The sequence below is a fragment of the Acipenser ruthenus genome, chromosome 3 (genome assembly GCF_902713425.1).
Source record: "Acipenser ruthenus chromosome 3, fAciRut3.2 maternal haplotype, whole genome shotgun sequence".
In the NCBI taxonomy this organism is placed as follows: Eukaryota; Metazoa; Chordata; class Actinopteri; order Acipenseriformes; family Acipenseridae; genus Acipenser; species Acipenser ruthenus.
The window spans coordinates 13,827,791-13,849,399 of record NC_081191.1 but is presented as its reverse complement, the minus strand read 5'-3'; the positions used below and the strand labels follow the sequence as shown (position 1 = coordinate 13,849,399).

General features: G+C 38.3%; 1 protein-coding gene across 3 annotated transcripts in view; it reads left to right on the top strand.

The window, feature by feature from the left end:
- LOC117394709 (ATP-dependent translocase ABCB1-like) overlaps positions 1–21,609 on the top strand; it is a 43,437-nt gene that overhangs the window by 7,546 nt on the left and 14,282 nt on the right. Inside the window, exons 2-19 of one of the 3 annotated variants that reach the window (XM_033993193.3) lie at positions 5,219–5,299; positions 6,731–6,788; positions 7,236–7,374; positions 8,138–8,195; positions 8,788–8,979; positions 9,548–9,719; positions 10,625–10,749; positions 10,971–11,142; positions 11,581–11,694; positions 15,947–16,057; positions 16,378–16,503; positions 16,855–17,058; positions 17,306–17,476; positions 17,803–17,964; positions 18,546–18,704; positions 18,950–19,096; positions 19,324–19,428; positions 20,983–21,060. In XM_033993193.3, coding sequence (XP_033849084.3) covers positions 5,235–5,299; positions 6,731–6,788; positions 7,236–7,374; positions 8,138–8,195; positions 8,788–8,979; positions 9,548–9,719; positions 10,625–10,749; positions 10,971–11,142; positions 11,581–11,694; positions 15,947–16,057; positions 16,378–16,503; positions 16,855–17,058; positions 17,306–17,476; positions 17,803–17,964; positions 18,546–18,704; positions 18,950–19,096; positions 19,324–19,428; positions 20,983–21,060 — 2,358 coding nt within the window. In that variant the 5' untranslated portion in view covers positions 5,219–5,234. Of the gene's footprint in view, positions 1–4,997; positions 5,300–6,730; positions 6,789–7,235; positions 7,375–8,137; positions 8,196–8,787; positions 8,980–9,547; positions 9,720–10,624; positions 10,750–10,970; positions 11,143–11,580; positions 11,695–15,946; positions 16,058–16,377; positions 16,504–16,854; positions 17,059–17,305; positions 17,477–17,802; positions 17,965–18,545; positions 18,705–18,949; positions 19,097–19,323; positions 19,429–20,982; positions 21,061–21,609 lie in introns of those variants that run through there. The other 2 variants (XM_059012573.1, XM_059012574.1) reach the window with 2 other exon arrangements.

The following is a 21,609-nucleotide window of genomic DNA, read 5'->3' as shown; positions in this document are numbered from 1 at the left end:
AGGATATAGCCAGAATACTGTGTGCAGCACAACACAAATAGGTACTGTACTTGTAATTCTACTTTTATTCACACAATTTCATTATTATTATTATTATTATTATTATTATTATTATTATTATTATTATTATTATTATTATTATTATTATTATATAAGTGGTAGTAGTGACACATACTGTAATAATAAAGAAAATCAAAGAATAAAAACAGTACTAATATTATTAATAATCTAGCTAATGCCTTTATCCAAAGTGACTTCCTTAACTTACTCCAGCAGTTTATATTGTTCGTTTTGTATTGTCCTTTTACTATAGTGAACAAAAGGTTTTGAACCCAAACAGGGTTGTCTGGTTTTAATATACTATTGGTACCATTATACTATCCTATTTTGGCACAAGTATACTTGCAGTATACAACTTTTTATATTCTCTTTGTAAATAATGCAACATAGTTCTCAAATATTGGGCATTTCTTAGATTGTATCTTACTTCTCTTTTGCATACCTGCATTGTCTCTTGCTAGACATGCACCTCCAGATTCTGACAAATACTTTTAGAAAACCAGGAGCAACTTCTTCTCTGGATCAAAAAGCTATAATGCTCTGCGCCTGCCCGCCTATGTGGATAACTATAAAAAAAACTAGTAGAAACTAACTAAAACACAAGTCTGGGAAAAAGAATTGGAAGTCTGGAAAAAGTACGGAATTTTGATGTTGAAAAAGTGTATGAACCCTGTAGCTTGTTTCGCAGCTAAATCATTGTGAGAGAGAGAGAGTGTGAGTGTGCGTGTGCGTGAGCATGTTTTGATATCGTCAACCAACTAATGTTAGCTAATCACTTCAGTTTGGCTTTAGGTGACTAAAGCAGAATGGCAGCCAAAAAAAGAAAGATGGACATCAGGACGTTTTTTACAAAAAGTCAAAGTGTAAGTAGGAAGATGTTATTAAAGTAATAAACACAGATGATAATGATTCTCATAGCAAATGTAAAAATAATTTACTAATGAAGTTAGCAGAGTCATACTTTCTCTCTAAACAGCATGCATCAATTTATCAGACAAACGAAGCAGTGCAACCTGGTAAAAGCAGTACAGAGGCAGGTGGAGCAACAGGGTCGCAGGTGAGGTCTGTAATGACTTAGTGATTATAACAGTGAAAGTGTTAGACTCAGTTTTGAGATATATTATTGTTTGAGGCACATTGTGATATGATAGTAGGCTAATGCTGTATAGTAATACTCAGCAAATAAAGTTAGCATAGCCATATATTTTCTCTTTATATGGCATGCATCAATTTATTATTTTATCAGATGAATCAAGCACTGCAACCAGGTGCGAGCAGGAGCACAGACACAGGAGAGGCAGGCAGAGCAATAGGGTTGCATGCTAGGAAGGATGTAGACAGCAACAGTGACAGTCGCAGTGACAGTGAGAGTGGCAGTGATGGTTCCAGTGAAGATCAGTGTAGCACAGAAGATGTCAGTGTTATGGACATTGTTGAAAACAAGCCAAACCAACCTGACCCTAAGTATATAGAAGTACAGAGATTGTCAAATAAGGTCCTGCGTTTTCAAGACAGCTGGTACAAGCAATATCCACGGCTTCACTATAGCCCCTCCTTGAAAAGAGTTCTATGTTTCCAGTGTGTCAAAGCATACAACATCAAGAAGTGCACATTGGAAAAAAAAGCAGACACTGCTTTTTCCTCAAAGGGATTCAATAACTGGAAGAATGCTCTAGTTAGCTTTGATCGTCATCAATGTAGTAAATCCCACCATCATGCTGTCACAGTTAACGCCCAAGAGGCAAGGCCAATAGATGCACAGCTGTCAAGTGTCTGGGCAAAAAAACAGAAAGAGGCAAGGCATTGTCTTGAGAAGATTGTGGGTTCAGTGCAGTACCTTGCTAGGCAGGGTGGAGCCTTTCGAGGCCATGAGGCAAATGATGGGAATGTATTCCACCTTTTAAAATTCATAGGGAAGGATGACCCCACTCTACTTGGTTATCCCGTTGTCATGATTATGCCAGTCCTCAGGCCCAAAATGAGTTTTTGAACTTGTTGGGCAATACAATTGTCAGAGACATTGCAACATCCATCAGGTCTCTACCAGTTCTGCAGTACTCCATAATAATTGATGGCACTCAAGATGTAGCAGGGAAAGAGCAAGAGTCTGTATGTTTCAGATATGTGGACCATGACCTGGTGCCACATGAGTTATTCATTGGTTTGTATGCAGTCTCAGGGACCACTGGAGAGGAGATAGCAAAAGTAGCTGTTGATGTCCTTTTGAGATTTAATCTTCCAATGTCTGGCTTACGCGGTCAGACATATGATGGTGCTGCCAATATGGCAGGGAAGTACACAGGAGCACAGGCTGTGCTGAAGAGACAGCAGCCATTGGCTCTCTATGTGCACTGTGGTGCACACTGTTTGAATCTTATCACACAGTCTGCTTGCACAGCCTCTCCCTTAATACGTGACTCCTTGCAGTGGGTCCATGAGCTGGGGAATCTGAGCAATCAATCAGGAAAATTCAAGGCGATGTTTGAGGTAAAGGCAGGATCAGAAGGACACCACACAACACTAAAACCACTATGTCCCACCAGGTGGACGGTCCGAGGGAAGGCTGTGAACTCAGTTCTCTGTCAGTATGACAGTGTGTTGTCTAGTTTGGAAGAGATGGCTTCTAATGGATCAGACACAGGTGTGAGGGCTAATGGTCTCCTAGACAGATTCCAGAAAGGGAAAACTGTCCTTGGACTCCTTCTAGCATCAGAAGTGATAGGGGAACTAGAGTGTTTGAATAAGTCTCTGCAAAAACAGACACAAACCATTGCAGGAATGCAAGCTGCAATAGAGTATGTTAAATCCACTCTTCAAGGCAAAAGAAATAAGGAAAGCTTCCAGGATGTGTTTGACAAGGCAGTGGCAATGGTTGACTCCCTTGGTATTGAGCCCATTCAAATGCCTCACCAAAGACAGCCACCGAAATGGTATACTGGTAGGGCAAGCCAGCATGCTCCAAAGTCACCTGAAGAATACTACAGGATTGAATTCTACAAAATGTTAGACAGTGGATTTGCAGTTTACAGAGCGGTTTAACCAGACAGATTTACAAATCCTTCTGAAACTGGAGAAAGTTCTCCTTACTGGGGAAATGGATGAGGTTGTAGATCAGTACCCAGAGCTGAACAGGGAGAGTTTGAAAGTGCAACTACCTATGTTCCTCTAAAATAACACCTACAAGTCCAGCGCTCAAGCTGCAGATATCCTAAGAGGAATGTCAGTTGAGGTTAGAGGCTTGTTTGATCAGGTTGAGGCCCTTGTTAGGCTGTTGTTGGTCATTCCAGTGTCCTCAGCAGAAGCTGAAAGAAGCTTCAGTGCACTCAGAAGACTGAAAACGTGGCTCAGATCCACAATGTCACAAATGCGCCTAAACAACGCTGCAGTGTGCCATGTCCATCAGGACAAACTGGACCTTATTGATCTCAGAGCGATCTGCCTACAATTCGTTTCTGTCAATGACAGACGTAGGCATGTGTTTGGGTCTTTTACATAGAAGCAAGGAAGAGGAAGCTGCACTTTTCAGCAGGTGGAAGCAAATGTAGCTGGCAAGCCAGCTAATGTTAGCTAGGGATAAATGTTTGTGTCAGATAACTACAGACCTAAAAGCAAGACTGTTAACTGCACTCTATGTGAATAAACCTATAACTGTTTTTTGAAACTTATGCCCTCTACAATGCAGTATCTTGTGTGTGTGTGTGTGTGTGTGTGTGTGTGTGTGTGTGTGTGTGTGTGCACGTAAGCTTGCATGTGCTCATGCTTGTAGTGGCAGGGGTATTGGTAGCTTACAGTAAGGCTGGGATAGGTTATAATTCAGGTTATTAGTAATTCTATAGCAGGGATGTCAAACCAGCTTCCAGGAGGGCCACTTTATCATAGTGTTTTGAGTGTATACCAGCCAACTTCATGTCAATCAAATTGTCCTCGATTCATGTCCAGCATTCATTTCACGCCCCCAGAAGTGACCATTTAATAGCTGTCTCCTAAAAAATTTCTTCCCGGGCAGGCATGCCCCCGGACCCCCTTAGCGACCGCGACTCCGCCCCCATAAAAAATTGTGTCCCCACCAATGTTCAAACCAAACCTACGCCCTTGGGTGGTCGTCTTCGACTTGAAAGGGAACCGCACAGCCAGTCACGACTGCAATCAACTACCAAACTTACTGACCCGGAAAGAACGTTTGTCTAGTATAGTCGAGGTGAGTAGTTTTTATGTGATCAGAGATAATGAATTGATCTACAATAATTAGCGCTCAACTGCCTACAGGTGTATATACAATCAGTCCCACACGCTACAATAGTAAAATTAGTCACTTTCCTGAGGTGACTGAAACTACTTAAACGGGTCTCATCCATTTTCTCCATGTTAGCTGAAACCTCTGAAAAAGCAATCGGAAATAGGCAACCAGCTTTATGTCCTTAGTATACACTTCACCAAGGGTTGCCAAATATGCCTCCTTAATCATTCACACACACACACACAAAGTACTAGCACTAGTAGCATCCACACAAATGTACCGCTGCTCAACTTAGAGTCATTACATACTACCACACTGTTATTATAGGTTCACCTACACTGCTCTAGTGTTTTTTATTCCTGGAGTCTGTTTACCATAGGTTTTGACCGGCTGTAACGACTGGCTCTTTGCAAATCACTTGCTCTAAATGTCTAGTTTGGCTCTCTTGCACAGAAAGGTTGGTAACCTCTGCACTAGAATGTTTGTAAGAGGATGTACACTGAAAAGCTAACCTGTTTTATAATAAGAGTAATCGTAAATACACCATACTTGCCAACATTTAGAAACTGTTCAGCGGGACGCTCGTCTTAGGGAGGGCAGGCGGTAGAGGTCATGGGAGGAGTCATACGCAAAAAACAATCATTATCATATAGACGTATATCCCCCCCCCTTCTTCTTTTTTCTATGGGTAAATATCGGGACTTTCTTTCTATGCATCGCGACGCACGACATTTGCTAGGAAATTGGAACTGTCTCGACCATATAGGGACTGTTGGCATGTATGAATACACTCGTCATCTCTGACACCTGCATACATGCCAACAGTCACTATAGGTTGCCAAGTGGGCACCTGAGATATTGTAGTAAAAAAGTTGAATGTGAATGTGGGGCTCGGCTGCTTTCATGGAACTGTCTCAACAGGTGAGACAGAAAGAACATGAACGGAGAAATGAACGGCACAGTGAGTGAAAAAGTAGAAAGCACAAATCATGTGGATACAAGGTAAATTCAATTATTTTTTTTAATACACAGTATATGTTTAAAGCTGTTTTTAATGGTGAACTATCAATTGCAATGCTGGTACACGCTATAGGGTAAAATACGCTAATCTAGGTCTGTGAAAGCAGCTGTGAATTCTATCAGTCCAGGAAAGATAGAACTGAAAAAGGCATGTATTTATTGACAGATGGTCACAACGCTTTTAACTCGTAGACCAGCTACAATTCTTAGAGGAAATACAAATTAGGAACTGTGGTAGACATTACAGACATCCACAGGCATCACAACATTATCATATGGGTGTTGGTTGGCTCACTTTTTCATGCTGTTATTGGCCATTTGTTTTTAATAGGCCTACTTTCTTTACAATGACATACAGGTTCACACTGGCAGACACACAAGGACTAGTTTTTATATAGTTCTTTCAGTATGCTTGAAACTATTATTTTTAACAGGGGGCTTGTCAGAATGTCACAGTCACCTAAAGTGATTTTTTGCTACTGGTAATGACACAGTCAGCTTGATTTTCAGAAGGCACATTTGTGCCGCAAGTTCTTTACCACCTGATTAAATGACATCCTTTTCAAAAGCAGCAGGTTTTGCTACTGTCAGAGTGTTTACCATCTTCTAGTGAGGTAGCTTAAAATCATAAAATTATGCTCCCAAGAAACCCCTTACTTGCATAGGATAGTTGTATGCATGCCTCCCTCCTACTTTAACATTCGAAAAACACAGCAATAAAATACCTTTTCAAACAAAATACACAAAGATCTAGAATGGAGGATAACAGATGTCTGGCCCTTCAACTCCCCCTAGCCTGAAAAGTTGTGCAGTAAATCCTTAGTTGCTTTTATAAACATGGGTGAAAGTCCACCTGTATTATTTGTAGGCTAATTTAGTGACAGCACTAGTTTGACTACCTTTGATAATAATGTGTTTCTCTGCAAAATGCAACCAATTAAGGGGTTTTGTTTTAACAAGCTTTAAATCCAGGCATATTTTCAAGTCTCAAACACTGAAATGCTGTTTGAAAACCAGTCAATATGACTTAGATTAACATAAAGCCATTTTTGCTATTTATGTTGAGCTGCAAACCCCTTTTACTTCCTATTTTCCATTAGCACAGGCCTTTTTTTTAAATATAAGTTTAAAAAACAAAATACACATTGCGTGTCAGCCCCAAAGATGAAGGTACAATAAACCCACTATCTCTCTCAGCTTCCCCCTCAGCATATGTCTCCCCCATTTCTTTTCTGAACCTTTTTGCATATTTGTCATCTAAATAGAATACACCATGAACATTTATTGAGCACTCAGAACCACCGAATATGAAAAAGTTATTTGGTGCTACATCTGTCAGCGCTGGTTCTATAATATAATCTATTCAGTGATATGCTTACAATTGATGAATCTTACAGTATATGTTTTTTGTAGTGAAAAGAAAGACAAGAAAAAAGAGCCTAAAGTAGAAATGGTCAGTCCCATTAGTATGGTAAGTAACCCTTTTGGCTATTTTCACAATGTAGCATTTTCTGTGTGAAACATTTTGCACAGTCTGTCCCTGATAATGCTATCTCTGTCCATGGTTTGCATGTGAAATTCATACTTAATGAGTAAAAAGCTTTACATCAAAGACGTGGCAGAAAAAAAAAACATACACAGTATTTAAGTTATTTAAAAAATAATGGTGCACGTCATAAAGACAGTAATGAAAGAAGAAGCTAGTTATTAATAGAATCCAAAGTGATGTATTACACATTATTTTATGTTAGAACAATTGACAAAAATATATTACAATTCCGTAACTGTATTACAGTTGTTGCATCAGCACATTAATTTTTTTTCATTATTATTATGAAGCAGCAATAGTTACTATGTAATACACTGCTACAAATGGAAATGGCAGTACTTTAAAATTTGTGATTGATGTTTTGAGCAGTTTCGCTATGCAGACTCGGTGGATATACTGCTAATGGTACTGGGCACACTTATGGCAGTAGCTCATGGGGGCGCCATGCCCGCCATGGTTATAGTGTTTGGAGACATGACAGACAGTTTTGTTTCTGATTCCATCGCAGGTATGTAGTCATTGAAAAAGGAAACACAACATTTCCTGAATCAAAGGGTTTTCAATATATATCTATACCAACATTCAATTGTCACCAGATTTAAAATGTCCACCTTCTGAAATGAGAACAAGTTTGTAAATTCAAAATTAGAGCTATCAGTTACATGTAAAAGTTGATGACGATGACATTTATCAACAGAGCAGTATGACATACATTTTTGTCTCCAGAATATAACACTCTCAGAGTTGTATGCTAGATACTGTTAATAGCAAGTTTCATCGGAATTGGATGAGCTGTTTTCCAGATATATGTGCAAGGACTGTTCCGCTCTATCCCTGTCACCAAAGATTTCATGACCTGTGGGGAAATGTTTTTAATAAGAATATATGCTTACTTTCATAAGCTGTCTACATCTTCTTTATGAAATAATCTGTTAGCTCATGTATATTTTGATTTAAAATAATGACACCATATAATAACGAGTTACCAGTATGATTAAAATTGCAATAGCCTTTGATTGGTGTAATAAATAAGGAAATTAAACAGACCTATGGGACTGTCTAAAAGTGGATTCAATACTTGTGATTCTGTGGTTGCTATTAAAAGTTACATTTTGTTCTTAAATCTTTAGCGCTACATTTTTTTTGGCCTATATCAACTATCTAAATAAAATGTAGCATTCCTTATTTTTTAAGCATTCGTAGAATACTATATCATTGCAGACTGTTGCATGTTGACTTATTGTTGCTTCTATTTGTGCAATATTGTTTAGGACTAGGGAATTTTACTGGGCCACAATCGAATGAAACATTGGAACAACAAATGACAAGGTACAAACACCTTTTGCAAATACTTTCTTAGATCTATATTTCAATCCTTTACAGTATTATAGTTTGTTTGACCTATTACCTCATTTTGGTGGATGTAGAATAAACAATGTCTGCTTGATCATATAAGTTAATATGTACACGACATACAATATGCTGACCTTGTCTGTTACGGTATAAAAGTGTCTTCCTTTGATTATTTTGGATGTCAAGAGGAGTGCAAAAGGAATTTGAGTCCAACGTTCAAAATGAGAAAACACTTTTATACCATAAGTGACAGGGTCAGCTGTACGTTTCAACCTTTTATAAAACAAAGGGCACAATACATGCCATTATCTATGTTGTTAGAATTTTTGTAAGTTGGTAGTTCATGCACGAAACGAAGCAAATAAGATCATCTGGCATTTTGATTTGCGGAGAGTGGCTTCATGATTTAATATAAAGTATGGTTTTTCCATGGTCTTGGAATTACTCATGATGCTTTTGTATATCTACATGTGAGGCACCTTTGGGTTTCTTAAAAAAAAAAAAAAAAAAAAACCTTGACAGTGTAGTGTGAATTGTGTTTTAGTAATGTCCCTGTTCTCTGTTTTAGATTTGCCTATTACTACTCAGGACTGGGGGCAGCAGTCCTCCTTGCTGCCTATATACAGATTTCCTTTTGGACCTTGGCTGCAGGCAGACAGATAAAGAGGCTGAGAAAAAAGTTCTTCCACGCAGTTGTGCGACAAGAAATAGGATGGTTTGATGTGAACGAAATAGGAGAGTTGAACACACGTCTGACAGAGTAAGTGCAGTCATTATTAGTTACTTCATTAGTACTTGTAGAAAGCTTGAAAAAGGCAGTTCTAGACACAGGAGAACATTCTCAGAACACATATCTGTATTACTAAAAGATTCAAATACGTGTTTTAACATTCTATAAACCCTTATGCCAAAATGATCAATAATAAAAAGAAAAAAAAAAGGAAAAGGATATTTAAAAAGGTAGAATAAATGATTACAAATCAATTATCGCCTTGATTATTGCCTTGATAAAATGTAAAACAATGTTTTGTATTTTGCATTTTTTAAAAACTGTATAAAAGTTGAATGTAGATATTTAGAAAAAGTTGTATGCATCATGTGATATATTAGAGACAAAGCATTGTTTGTGTGATAGCAAATACACCTTTCATATATTCTGGCTGCTGCATTACGAACAGTATGAAACTTCAGAAACAAATTTTGTCACCTACTGTACACAGTGTTGTGTTTCTTTGTTAAGAGTAAACTGTATTATGTATAAATATAATGCAGGGTCTACTTGTACTGACATCGATATTACCCTCTTTTTAAAATCTGTTTCTTCCCAGTGACATTTCCAAGATAAATGAAGGAATTGGTGATAAAATTGCCTTGCTTATCCAGTCAGTGGCTACCTTCTTAGCTGGATTCGTTGTAGGCTTTATAGAAGGATGGAAGCTGACTTTAGTTATTCTGGCAGTCAGTCCAGTCCTGGGAGTGGCAGCTGCTCTCTTCTCCAAGGTGAGTAACATAAACAATACCCTGTGTTAGTTATTTACTAATCAGCAAACAAAGATAATGGCAAACTACTGTATATCAGTTTACTGATAGATTGTAATTGGCTTTTAACATCAGATATACATTCATGTGGCAAAAAATAAATAAAATTGAACAATAATTTAGATGACATGAACCAATGAAAAAGGACACGGGGCCCTATTAAAAAATGAACTGACTGCGATTTCCTATCACTGTGCTTGCAAACGAACATGAGATTTAACAGCCATGTTTATTTGTATGCAGGTGAAAGTCCCAATGTGTCCTAATTAGGAGTGACATGCTAACCAATTTCCTCTGGACATTTGTATTTATACCCTATTTAAACTACTGTACCTAAGTAATGCACCATCATCATGTTGTGAAAACATGATTGTGAATGAAGTGAATGCCAATCACGTTGTTTTGAGGTGTTTCTTAGAATAACACAGCAATGACTTTTCCCTATTCCCACAGCCTATATAATTTGCAATAGAAATCACTGGCTGAGTTTTTTTTCAGTCCCAAATTGCTCAATTGAATTTATTAATGAGGCCACTCCTATAAAGTTCTTCTGACACAAGTTGACGTCAACCCCTTTTAAGAGTGCATAAAAACATGGTATAAAATGGATGGAATTACCTTGCGTTTGCATTAATGCATTGTGCCTGTTGCTAAATAGAGACCAAAGGCTGCAATTATGTGTTAGAATCAGTACCATCTGAGATGCTTTAGTCTCATTCACCAGAATGCAATTGAATATTGAATTAAAAATTGGAACCCCCTTTTTTAGAGTTATCAATAGTATGATTTAAAATATTGATGACAATATATATTATTTAAAACAGAAATGCTTCAAGCCAGGTTAACATAAATGTCTGGTTTCCCAGGTCTTGACTAGTTTTACTAGTAAAGAGCAAGTGGCCTATGCAAAAGCCGGAGCAGTGGCTGAGGAGGTTCTGTCATCCATCAAGACTGTGGTGGCTTTTGGGGGACAAAAAAAAGAGATAGAAAGGTACGATATTTTGAAGAGGTGCTGCAGGACCAAACAGTAAAGCCTGTCTTTGTGGTTGCCTGAGCTAAGTGGTGACCAGTTTTTACCTGCCAGTAAGCAGGTTCAATACAGATAAATCATTTTTTTAATTGCCAAGTTAAGATTTAGAGAGCAAGCCTTTTAGAACAAGCTTGTTTAAGTTTCAATTTTAATCCCAATGGCAATATTTAACCTTTGGACAGGTATCGCACAAATTTAGAAGATGCCAAGAAGGTTGGAATAAAGAAGGCTGTCTCTGCAAACCTGTCAATGGGCTTCGCCTTCCTTATCATCTACGCGTCCTACGCGCTGGCTTTCTGGTATGGAAGCAAACTTATCCTAGATGAAGGGTACACCATTGGAAAAGTACTAACGGTAAATACCACAAAAAAAATACATAGCTTTTTCATGCTTTGAACAATTATGATTATACAGACATTTAAAAAATAGTTACATTTTCATGTCTAACATTTAATGTTCTTGTTATATTTTGTAAATATAAAAAAGGCATTGAACTTATTTTAAATATTATTTTGAGGTTGTGCCAAAAGTACAGAAAGACAAATAATTTTCTCCTATTGCATGCCATTGAACAAGGAGTTGCAGCCAGAAGGACCTTTAAAACAACATTTTCTAAGACAAGAAGCTCAGCTTAGTAAGTCATAGGCACAGAGCACTTAAAGAGGTATGGTAAGCCTATTAAAAACCTTGTATTAAATATATAGTATAACACCGAGAATTGAAAGGCAAGGATAACAAATATTTGGCATCGACTCAATGAATCACACGTAATGCAGATCTCTTTCTTTACAGGTCTTCTTTTCAGTTATGATTGGAGCGTTTGCGGTTGGCCAAACATCTCCAAATATCCAATCATTTGCCAGTGCAAGAGGAGCAGCTCATAAAATATTTCACATCATTGACAGTGTATGTACATTTTTCAGATCATTGACAGTGTATGGAAATAGTTTTTTCATTCCCTCAGTAGTTCTTTTTTTTTGCTATCCTTCTCCTTCTTGTTCCTATTTTCCATATTTGGTTTTGGTGCACAGTACTTATGTCAGCACGGAAGGGCTTTACACTCCCTCAATTCATTACAGAGAGAACCACAGTCAATATTATCTATTTCCACGACTATGAATAATGGGATATTAATGGTTAACAGAAAACAGGAAGCTTGATAAAAAGGCATACAGCAATTTGGTTCATCGTGATGTTTAAGCTGATATAGTTGGCATAGTTGGCATAATTTAATTGTATGCATGATTTGATTTATATTATGTTGTATATTAAATTACTGTTTAGTTTCTTTTATCAACCCTTGGTTGCCATGCAAAAAAAATGAGAACCATTGATTGGGAGTGGGGCGACTGAGTGGATAGGCAGTGATACATAAAGCCTTTCACCTGTAGGTCTCTGGTTCAAATCTAGTCAAGGTCAGTAATGACTGAAGGTGATATTGATCTAGTTGATCTATGTCAACATTATTGTTATTATTATTTATTTATTTATTAGCAGTTGTTACAAAGTATCACATTACAAAATATCACATTAAGGATGAGAACAGTTATAAAATGCAATAAAGCCAGTCGTAAGTAAGAGCAAATTTAAATGAGAGAAAATAAGAGAGTTTTGAGTCACACACGCTCGCTCAACCTTTTTGTGTCATCGCCATGATTGACAGGCGGGTCAAACATTGATATTTTTCATTCGGATGGAGCCATGTTAAGGGGGCACGATTGGTAACCAGGGTGAAGTGTCACCCCAGGAGGTAGTACCGGAGTGACTCGGCTGCCCATTTTACCGCTAGGCACTCCTTCTCGATGTTAATATAATAATTATTTTTGCGGGGAAGGAGCATCCTGCTGATATACAGGACCGGGTGCTCACTTCCCCGCACCTCCTGAGACAACACTGCCACGAGACCTGACTCTGATGCATCTGTCAGTAGGGTAAACCTACTGAAGTCAGGACTGCACAGCACTGGCTTGCTACACAGTCTCCTCTTCAAAGCGAGAAAGGCCCTCTGACACGGCTCCGTCCACGGGGCAGCCTTCCGGGTGAGTTACGTCAAGGGAGCGGCGAGAGTGGAAAAGTTTGGGATGAACTTACGATAGTACCCCGCCACTCCCAAGAAGGAGCGCACCTGGCTTTTAGTCGTAGGAGTCGGACAGTCAGTCAAGGCTTTCACCTTTGCAATCAGCGGTCTGAACTGGCCACCTCCTATTCGATAGGACTGCAATACAGCCGCTACTGTATTGCAACCTCCTACTCGAAGGATTGCAATACAGCCGCTACTTTACACAGATGACTAGACCAATCCTTACTGTTGATAACCACGTCATCAATGTAAGCAGCGGCATACTGCTGATGGGGTCGCAAAATGCAATCCATCTTCCACTGGAAAGTGGCTGGCTCTCCATGCAACCCAAAGGACAGGGTAATAAACCGGTATAAACCAAAGGGAGTGAAAAACACTGACATTACCCCTTCGTTAAATCCAGTGTCGTCTTAAAGTGAGCCGTGCTTAAATACTCCAGCAATTCATCCACCCGGGGCATGGGATAAGCACCATACTTCGATTTTTCATTGACTCTCCTAGTCAATACAAAACCGAGTTGAGCCATCTGGCTTATCCACTAAAACAACTGGACTATTCCAGTCACTCTGGGACTCTTCTATTACCCCCAACTTAAGCATTTTATCAATCTTCGCTTCCACTACCTGACCTTTTACTTTCAGATATACGCCCCCCCATCCCCCGGCTCAATGTCAGCATGATGGTGGGCTACTCAAGTCTACCCAGGGATTTGACAGAACACGTCTGGAAAACCTGCCACCAGATCTTGAGCCTGGCGTTTCTGTTTTCGTGTGTTTTTCCCTCCATTGCCCCGGCTGGCAGTCCACTGTCCCAACCCGGCGTGTAACCTCAAAAGGTCCTTGCTACTTTACCAGAAGCTTAGACTCAGAGCTGGGTATTAATAGAAGCACTTTATCCCCCGGCTGAAATGTGTGCAACTGGGCCCCTATGTTGTATTGTGTCTCCTGTCTGTGCTGAGCCTGCTGAAAATTGTCATGTGCCTGCCGACCCACAGACGCAAGACATTTGCACAGATACATACCGGACTGTATTGGTTAAATTGCCCTGCTGTTCCTCCCAAATCTCTCTGACCAGATTGAGCACACCCTGGGGTCTCCACTCATACAGCAGCTCGAATGGTGAAAACCCTGTGAAAGTCTGGGGTACTTCTCTGATAGCAAAGAGAAGGGGAGGAATCAGTTGGTCCCAGTTTCAATGAATTTGCACAACATGCTTTTTAAGGTTTTATTAAAACGCCTCACCAAACTGTCAGTCTGGTGGTGATAAACTGATGTCCTGATGGTCTTAATACCCAAAAGTTTACATGTTTCAGGGCTTGGATTTATGGCAAAACCAAGCCGGGTCTTGGAAGTGGAAGATGTCACCAATTACTCCTCCTTCTTAGCCAATGGATGGTCAACCAATTTGACCATCCATTGGCACAGGCAAGCGAGGGCACAACCCCACTTGTACTCCCGTCACCGTCTGCCCAATTTTTAACTCCACTGAGACCTTTGGATAGGTATGCATAGCCCCATGAATACATTTAATATTAACCCATCCCGGTAATTGTGAGATTGACCCTTGTTGAATTTATAACTTATTAATGGATTTCCTTATTTTATTTATCTGTATGGCTTTATATTGAAGTTTTAACATGTTCACTGAGTTTAACAGTGTAATGTTAAAATATAAATAACATAATTAATTTGCAGACGGTATCCGTTTTAGGCATATGCAGCCCATGCAATTGCATGGGGCCCCCTGTTGTCGTGGCTTAGTTACTATAAAAACACACAAAAAAAACTTATATTCACTTCAAGTCTGCACCAGAATGAATGACTTATTAGCTATTTTACTGTTCTTTTTATCACACCACAAGCCATAAACTGAAAAAACACAACGTGCACTGAGACGATATAGAACCTTGTAGAACACATGCGTGGTTGTACAGTAGTTCAAAGTAACATTGCAGTTAAAATGGAAAGCTCTTTTTTAATGCCTACCCTATTACCATTAAAGATTATACAGTATTTATCAAGATTACTCATGACTTCAAGGTAATATTGCATTTTACCCCCTGAAAATACATTTTACTCCCTGTTAAAATTAGAGAGTAAGTTACTCCCTGACCCAAAACGCTGGACACGGGAGTCAGACAGGTTTCTTTGACAATGCCACACTGGCGCACAAGATTTATTTAAACACAAGGGGGAGTCCTATACCGACAACGGTAAGTATGCTTGGGTGGTACAAGTCCATTTAAGCACCCACTGGTGCTGCAAAATAATAATACAAACAAAAGGTTAAAGCAAAAGAGAAAATCAACACTATGAACAAAACTAGAAACAAAAAGAGCTGCTCTATGCAGCGTCTCGCAGCCTCCGCTAACCTGTGAGGATTGAGTGCCCTGGACGCTCTTCTCTACCCTCTCTATTACTAGTGTGATTGCCTAGATCCCCTGAGCTAAACTACACTCCATCCCAATTATTTTCTATTTACATAATTGTACCTGATAAAGCTAATTCTTTGGTTTCCATTAGTGAGTTAGCTTTCATCATTCACAACACTGAGTAATGTCTTCTCTCCCAATTCATCTGATTGGAGACAGTAGTTGAGTATTTTCTAAAGGTATTTAAGTAGTTCTTAATTTAATTGTTTAAAAAAGCCATTCCCAATACTGTGGTTGTAATAATGGTGATCTTATTAGTAGATCTATTGGCAGAGCTGCAGCAAACTAAATGGAACTATATGCATGTGCATACATGCTGTGGATGTACTGTGGATCATGGTGACATTGTTTTGCACAGTACTGACCTGTATTTTGGGTCTGATTTTGGATTAACATGATCCTGTTCCATATACTGTTCATAGTCACCTATGTTTCCATGATACATTACAGTGTGTCATTGTAGTGGGATACGTATTTTACAAAAACTATTTTTATTTGCAGTTTGCATCAGTTTTTGGTGGACTCACTGAAAACAAGGCCTTGGCCATATCATTCTTATTTTGTTTAAGTAGCTATAGTTCTGTAAAAGTGTTGATTTGTTTAAAGACGGACATGTTAATGCATGTAGTTCTACTCTGTGCTTACAGGAACCGAAAATTGATAGCTTTTCAGACAGCGGATACAAGCCAGATCACATCAAAGGAAATATTGAATTCCGAAATGTCCATTTTACATACCCATCACGACCAGATACTAAGGTAGGTGCAATAACCCTTTCTGTTTACTTGTTCTTTAGATTGGGCAATGAAGTTAAATGTATTTTATGTAATTACGTTTGTGTGTAACTTTTTATTGATTCTTATATTCTTTTATATAATGCAGCATCCATGAACTTTTAGCCATATAAAGTAGGTATATGTAAAAAAAAAAAAAAAGTATCATAGCTTAAATTCCATAATTTGGTGCTATTGAAATAGATCTGTAGGCTGTAAAAGTAATAATGTGCACTAATCCTCAGTTCCGGAAATCTGGTATGTAAAGCAATAATTAATGCTGACATCATTTTGTTAATTTGCAGGTATTAAAAGGTGTGAACCTAAAGGTCAGCAGTGGCCAGACAATTGCACTGGTTGGTAGCAGTGGCTGTGGGAAAAGCACAACAGTCCAGCTGCTTCAGAGGTTTTATGATACTGATGAAGGAACAGTAAGTATTTGAATTCATTACTATCTCCAGCCTTTGGGTAAGAACAACAGCATTTTACCAGAAATATATTTATTTATATTTGTACAAACCATTTAGAAACAAGAAGACAAACATGTTGGCCCAACATACAGTAATTTGTGTCAACTATATATGTAACCACACGCATTATTGGCATATTGTTCTTGGTTACAGCCAATTTTATAAGGGTCTTTTACAGATGCAGTAGCCTTATTATGGATTTTTCAAGGAACCTACTGGGATATTGTCAGTTACCACAGTTTGTGAACTTCTGTTTTAGGATAACCTGAGTGAGTCATTCTTATAATTCCAAGGTGCTCTGTATGTTTACAGATTACTATTGATGGACATGACATTCGATCCTTGAATGTAAAATGCCTCAGGGAAAACATCGGAGTGGTGAGCCAGGAGCCTGTTCTTTTTGCCACCTCTATTTTAGAAAATATCCGCTATGGGAGGGAGGACGTGTCCCAGGCTGAGATTGAAGCTGCCACAAAGGAAGCAAACGCATATGATTTCATCATGAAACTACCCCAAGTAAGATCATAGAACATTTCTCCCTTGTAATAATCTGTTCTCTTTTATTTTGAATTAATATTTGATTTATATAAAGATAAAGTACATAACAAATAAATGAACGATGAAGCCACACACAGAGTAAATATAGTTAATATAAGGAAGAACTTATTTTTAGTTTGATCAACTATATAGATTAGAGGTGCTATTGGTCATTTCATTAACAAAAACAATGCCCGTATCTCTTTCCATACTGTCAACTCTGAAGAAATTTGAAACCTTGGTTGGCAACAGAGGCACACAACTTAGTGGAGGTCAGAAACAAAGAATCGCCATTGCTCGAGCTCTGGTCCGCAACCCCAAGATTCTCCTGTTAGATGAAGCAACCTCAGCACTGGATACTGAGAGCGAGGCAATTGTGCAGATGGCACTGGACAAGGTAACACACTACCGGAAGGCGTAAGAGTTGAAGTTTCAATAATGGTATTGTCTTGGATAATGAGTATTCCAGCAAGTTTGGTTTCCGTTGATGTGCTATTAATAAAAAAGGCAAACTCACAAAAAGGTACTATCCTCCTTATGACCAACAATTCAGTACCACCAAAAACAGTGCTTTTAAAACCAGACCCTAGTGTCAAAACATCCAGACTTCAGGCCCCCTAACATTTCAGCAGAGCCCAGTTGCATCTGGCCAGCGACTTCTGTTATCAACTGGTTCACAAACAGCATCATTGTATTTTTAATGCTGTTTGTTTGGTTTTGCAGGTCAGAAAAGGCCGGACCACTATAGTAGTGGCCCATCGCCTGTCTACAATTCGCAATGCAGACATTATCACTAGCTTTGAGGATGGAGTGGTCACAGATCAAGGCACTCACAGTGAGCTGATGAGCAGAAAGGGGGTTTACCAGACCCTTGTCACTATGCAGGTATGTTTCCGTGTCCAAGCAGTTTAACCTGTATTATTGAAGGTTATACAAGGGGGTAATTGGTAAGACAAATTATTATTATTATTATTATTATTATTATTATTATTATTATTATTATTATTATTATTATTATTATTGTTATTAGTTTATTTAGCAGACGCCTTTATCCAAGGCGACTTACAGAGACTTGGGTGTGTGAACTATGCATCAGCTGCAGAGTCACTTACAACTGCGTCTCACCCGAAAGACGGAGCACAAGGAGGTTAAGTGACTTGCTCAGGGTCACACAATGAGTCTGTGGCTGAGGTGGGAATTGAACTGGGGACCTCCTGGGTACAATCCCTTTTCTTTAACCACTTGACCACACAGCCTCCACAGATATTTACTGTACATGCATTGACAGCTACAATGTTGTAACTAAAAAGCCTTGACCTCTTACTGCACCTGAAACCATATGTTTCAAAGATCTATCACTAAATCAACAAATTACGTAACGCTGCAGAATTGAGTGGGAGGATCTTCTTTGTTTGCTTCTTTGTCACAGCTTCTTTGTATGCCTCAACTAATACATTTATATCTAGACATACACAAGTAAAGACGAAGGGCTGGGTGCTGCAGAGGAGGTTGTGGAAGATGAGAAGAGCCCTTCCATGGTATCGTTAACTGAATCAACACTGTTCAGAAGAAGTTCAAACCAGCTGAGTGGAAAAACGACAGAGAAGGATCTGGAAAACAAAGATGTACATTTTTCTGTTGAATTCAGTACCTTAATATACCTTATACTACCTTACATTTTATTATCCCCACCTAGATACAGTTTACTCAAAGTAACACATATTTGGGTGTGTGGAAATACCAGAGTATGGGTTGTGGATTACATGTAAAAATAATTCAAATTAAATATTGCTGTATCATACACAATTCTGTCTAAACAGAAACTATGTTCAGAATTGAGCATCTCATGAAATCTTCTGCTCTCATCTAGGATGAAAAGGTGCCGCAGGTATCTTTTTTCAGTGTCCTCAAACTCAACAAGACTGAGTGGCCCTATCTGGTTCTAGGAACCTTTTGTGCCTTTGTGAATGGAGGTCTCCAACCTGTTTTTGCCATTATCTTTTCCAAAATCATAGGGGTAAGTTCAACTAGTATTTCAATTATACTGAAGACAAACTGAATAACAGAAAATGAAAAGTTAAAATAAATAATGTAAGCTGGAGTGGATATGTTCAAATCTTGATCTTTGTTTTGAGTTTGCTGACCCCAGTTAATAACTCTGTGTTTATCAGGGTCCATTTGTAAAACAATTAAACCTGTTTAGGTGTATATTGACAAATGTTAGAATGTTGTTTTGTTTTTCAGGTTTTTGCTGAAACAGACAGAGATGTGTTGCGATACAAATCCACAATGCTCTCCTTATTCTTTTTAGCAATTGGCGGGGTTTCATTTTTCAGCATGTTCTTTCAGGTACATTTTCAGTATTTAATATTTAAAACTGTCAAAAGTTTTGTGAATAGGGTCGGTAGAATGCATTCTTGCCCTTGTTTCTCTTGCCTTGGGAGACTGTCTTCATTCTTGATATTCCTGTTGATGTACAGCTTGACTTGTTAGAGGACTGACAGGGCACTCATGTCACATGTGTGGGTAACCGCTGATATGCAAGACAGAAAGACATGGGAGTTGGAATTTAAACGCCGGCACAGGCTCGCAGGATTTATTAACATAGAAAAAGTAAACAAACGGGTCATGTGACGCTACCAGCGATGGTAACACAGAGGACACATACAGGAGACTGTACAAAAGGCCAAATAAAACACAGTACAAAAACTACAAATAAACAAGGACACATTTAAAATATAATTCAAATTTAACCAGGATAGAACCCTTGAGATATACATTTCATTTCAAGAGGTTCCTGGCAACAGGTGGCATAAAATAACATTATAAAATACATGGCAAAAAGACAAATCAGTCAAACCGGAGAAAAACAGTTAAAACAATCATAAAAAACATAATACAAAATAAACGCATTAAAAAGTAAACAATTCCAATTACATGATTCTGGTCATTGTATTTACAGGATTTGCAACCCTGGTCAGCTTTAAAATAAACATTTATGAGTGATTTAAAAAGGTATTGTGAAGAGGCCGTTGGATGATAATTACTTATATTAGCAGCAGAACTAGATGTAAAGATTGGCTTGTTTCTAGCTGTTTGGAATTTGGCTCGGTGGTAAAGAAGCGTTAAACATACTTGTTAAGGGGAATTTAAGAATTTAAGAGCCCTTTATTCTGCCAGATTTCAGAGGAGTTAGTGTGTCACAGACAACATTAAAATGGTGTACAAAAAAAGGACCACAAATCATCAACTGTTGAAATCAGACCCAGGTGAACCCAACCAACCTCTAAAAGGTCAGACAGGAATGCCTGACTATGGACATTTTTAAAAGATCTGTATGGAAGTAGTTTTACTCTAGGTCCCTTTCCTAATACTAAAACTAATACATTGGCATTATTGGTAAAAATAAGATCAATTGTGCTAGCAGATTCGTTACTTTTAGTATAACAAGTGGGCTCATTTATTAACTATGTTAAATTATATTATTGTTTGAAGAAATGTAGCTGCATGGTGGGACGTGAAGGCTGTATAAAACAAAAGACAAGTACATATGAGCTTGCTACAGCAATTGTAGTTGTGGCTGAGGAGCAGGCCTCAGATGACTGGAGTTACTGACATTGGGGTTTTCTCTGAGCCTCTCAGAGCATGATGGCCTAGCTTTCATTTTAGGCATTACAACTGAGGGAGAGGATAAAAACTATTATCATCAAATGGAACATCTAAAATAGTGTCATGTCACTGTCTGTCTTCTTGTTTGGAATATTATTGTGAGAGTTTACAGCTTGCTGTATTAGTATTTCAAAGATTCCTGACAAAGTTGTAGATGATAGGTTATGATGCCATGCAGGTAAACTATATGACAGCTGCCAAAACTTAAGCTAACCCTTGTGTTCTGTTAAATAGGGTTTTAGCTTTGGAAAATCTGGAGAAATTCTTACAATGAGACTTCGATTCAGGGCATTTAAAGCTATGCTGCGACAGGTAAGACTGTTTTATTACTGGAGACATTATAATACCCAATGTAGCCCCTGAGTAATTTATATTTAAGGGTTCAACAGGTGGATACATCAACCCTTTGAAAGCCATATGTTTAGTGACACAAATCAAGTTTTAGAAATCACTTTTTGCCCCTTTTGAAAAATCAGGCCCAAAGTGAGTAAAATGTATTTTGGGTTCAAGTAAAATGTAACATTTGAATAAATACTGTGCTTACTTTAATGCTAACTTATGGGGTATGCATTAAATATACATTTGAACTGTAATGTTACTTGAACTACTGTACAATAAAATCAAAAACAACAATTATTCTTAATTGCTTTATTGACCACAAACAATGTCTGTGAAGTAAATAAACACAGAAACATATATATTTTTTAATTATAACGCTGCAGATAGAATATACAGTATTTAACAGAAGGCCTCCGTGCACATACTATATATTTTGCTAATATTTTTTAGAAACTGTACCGATAGGGCACTAATGCATATGCATTAGCAATATGCATCCCTACTCTCTGCACAGGTTATTGT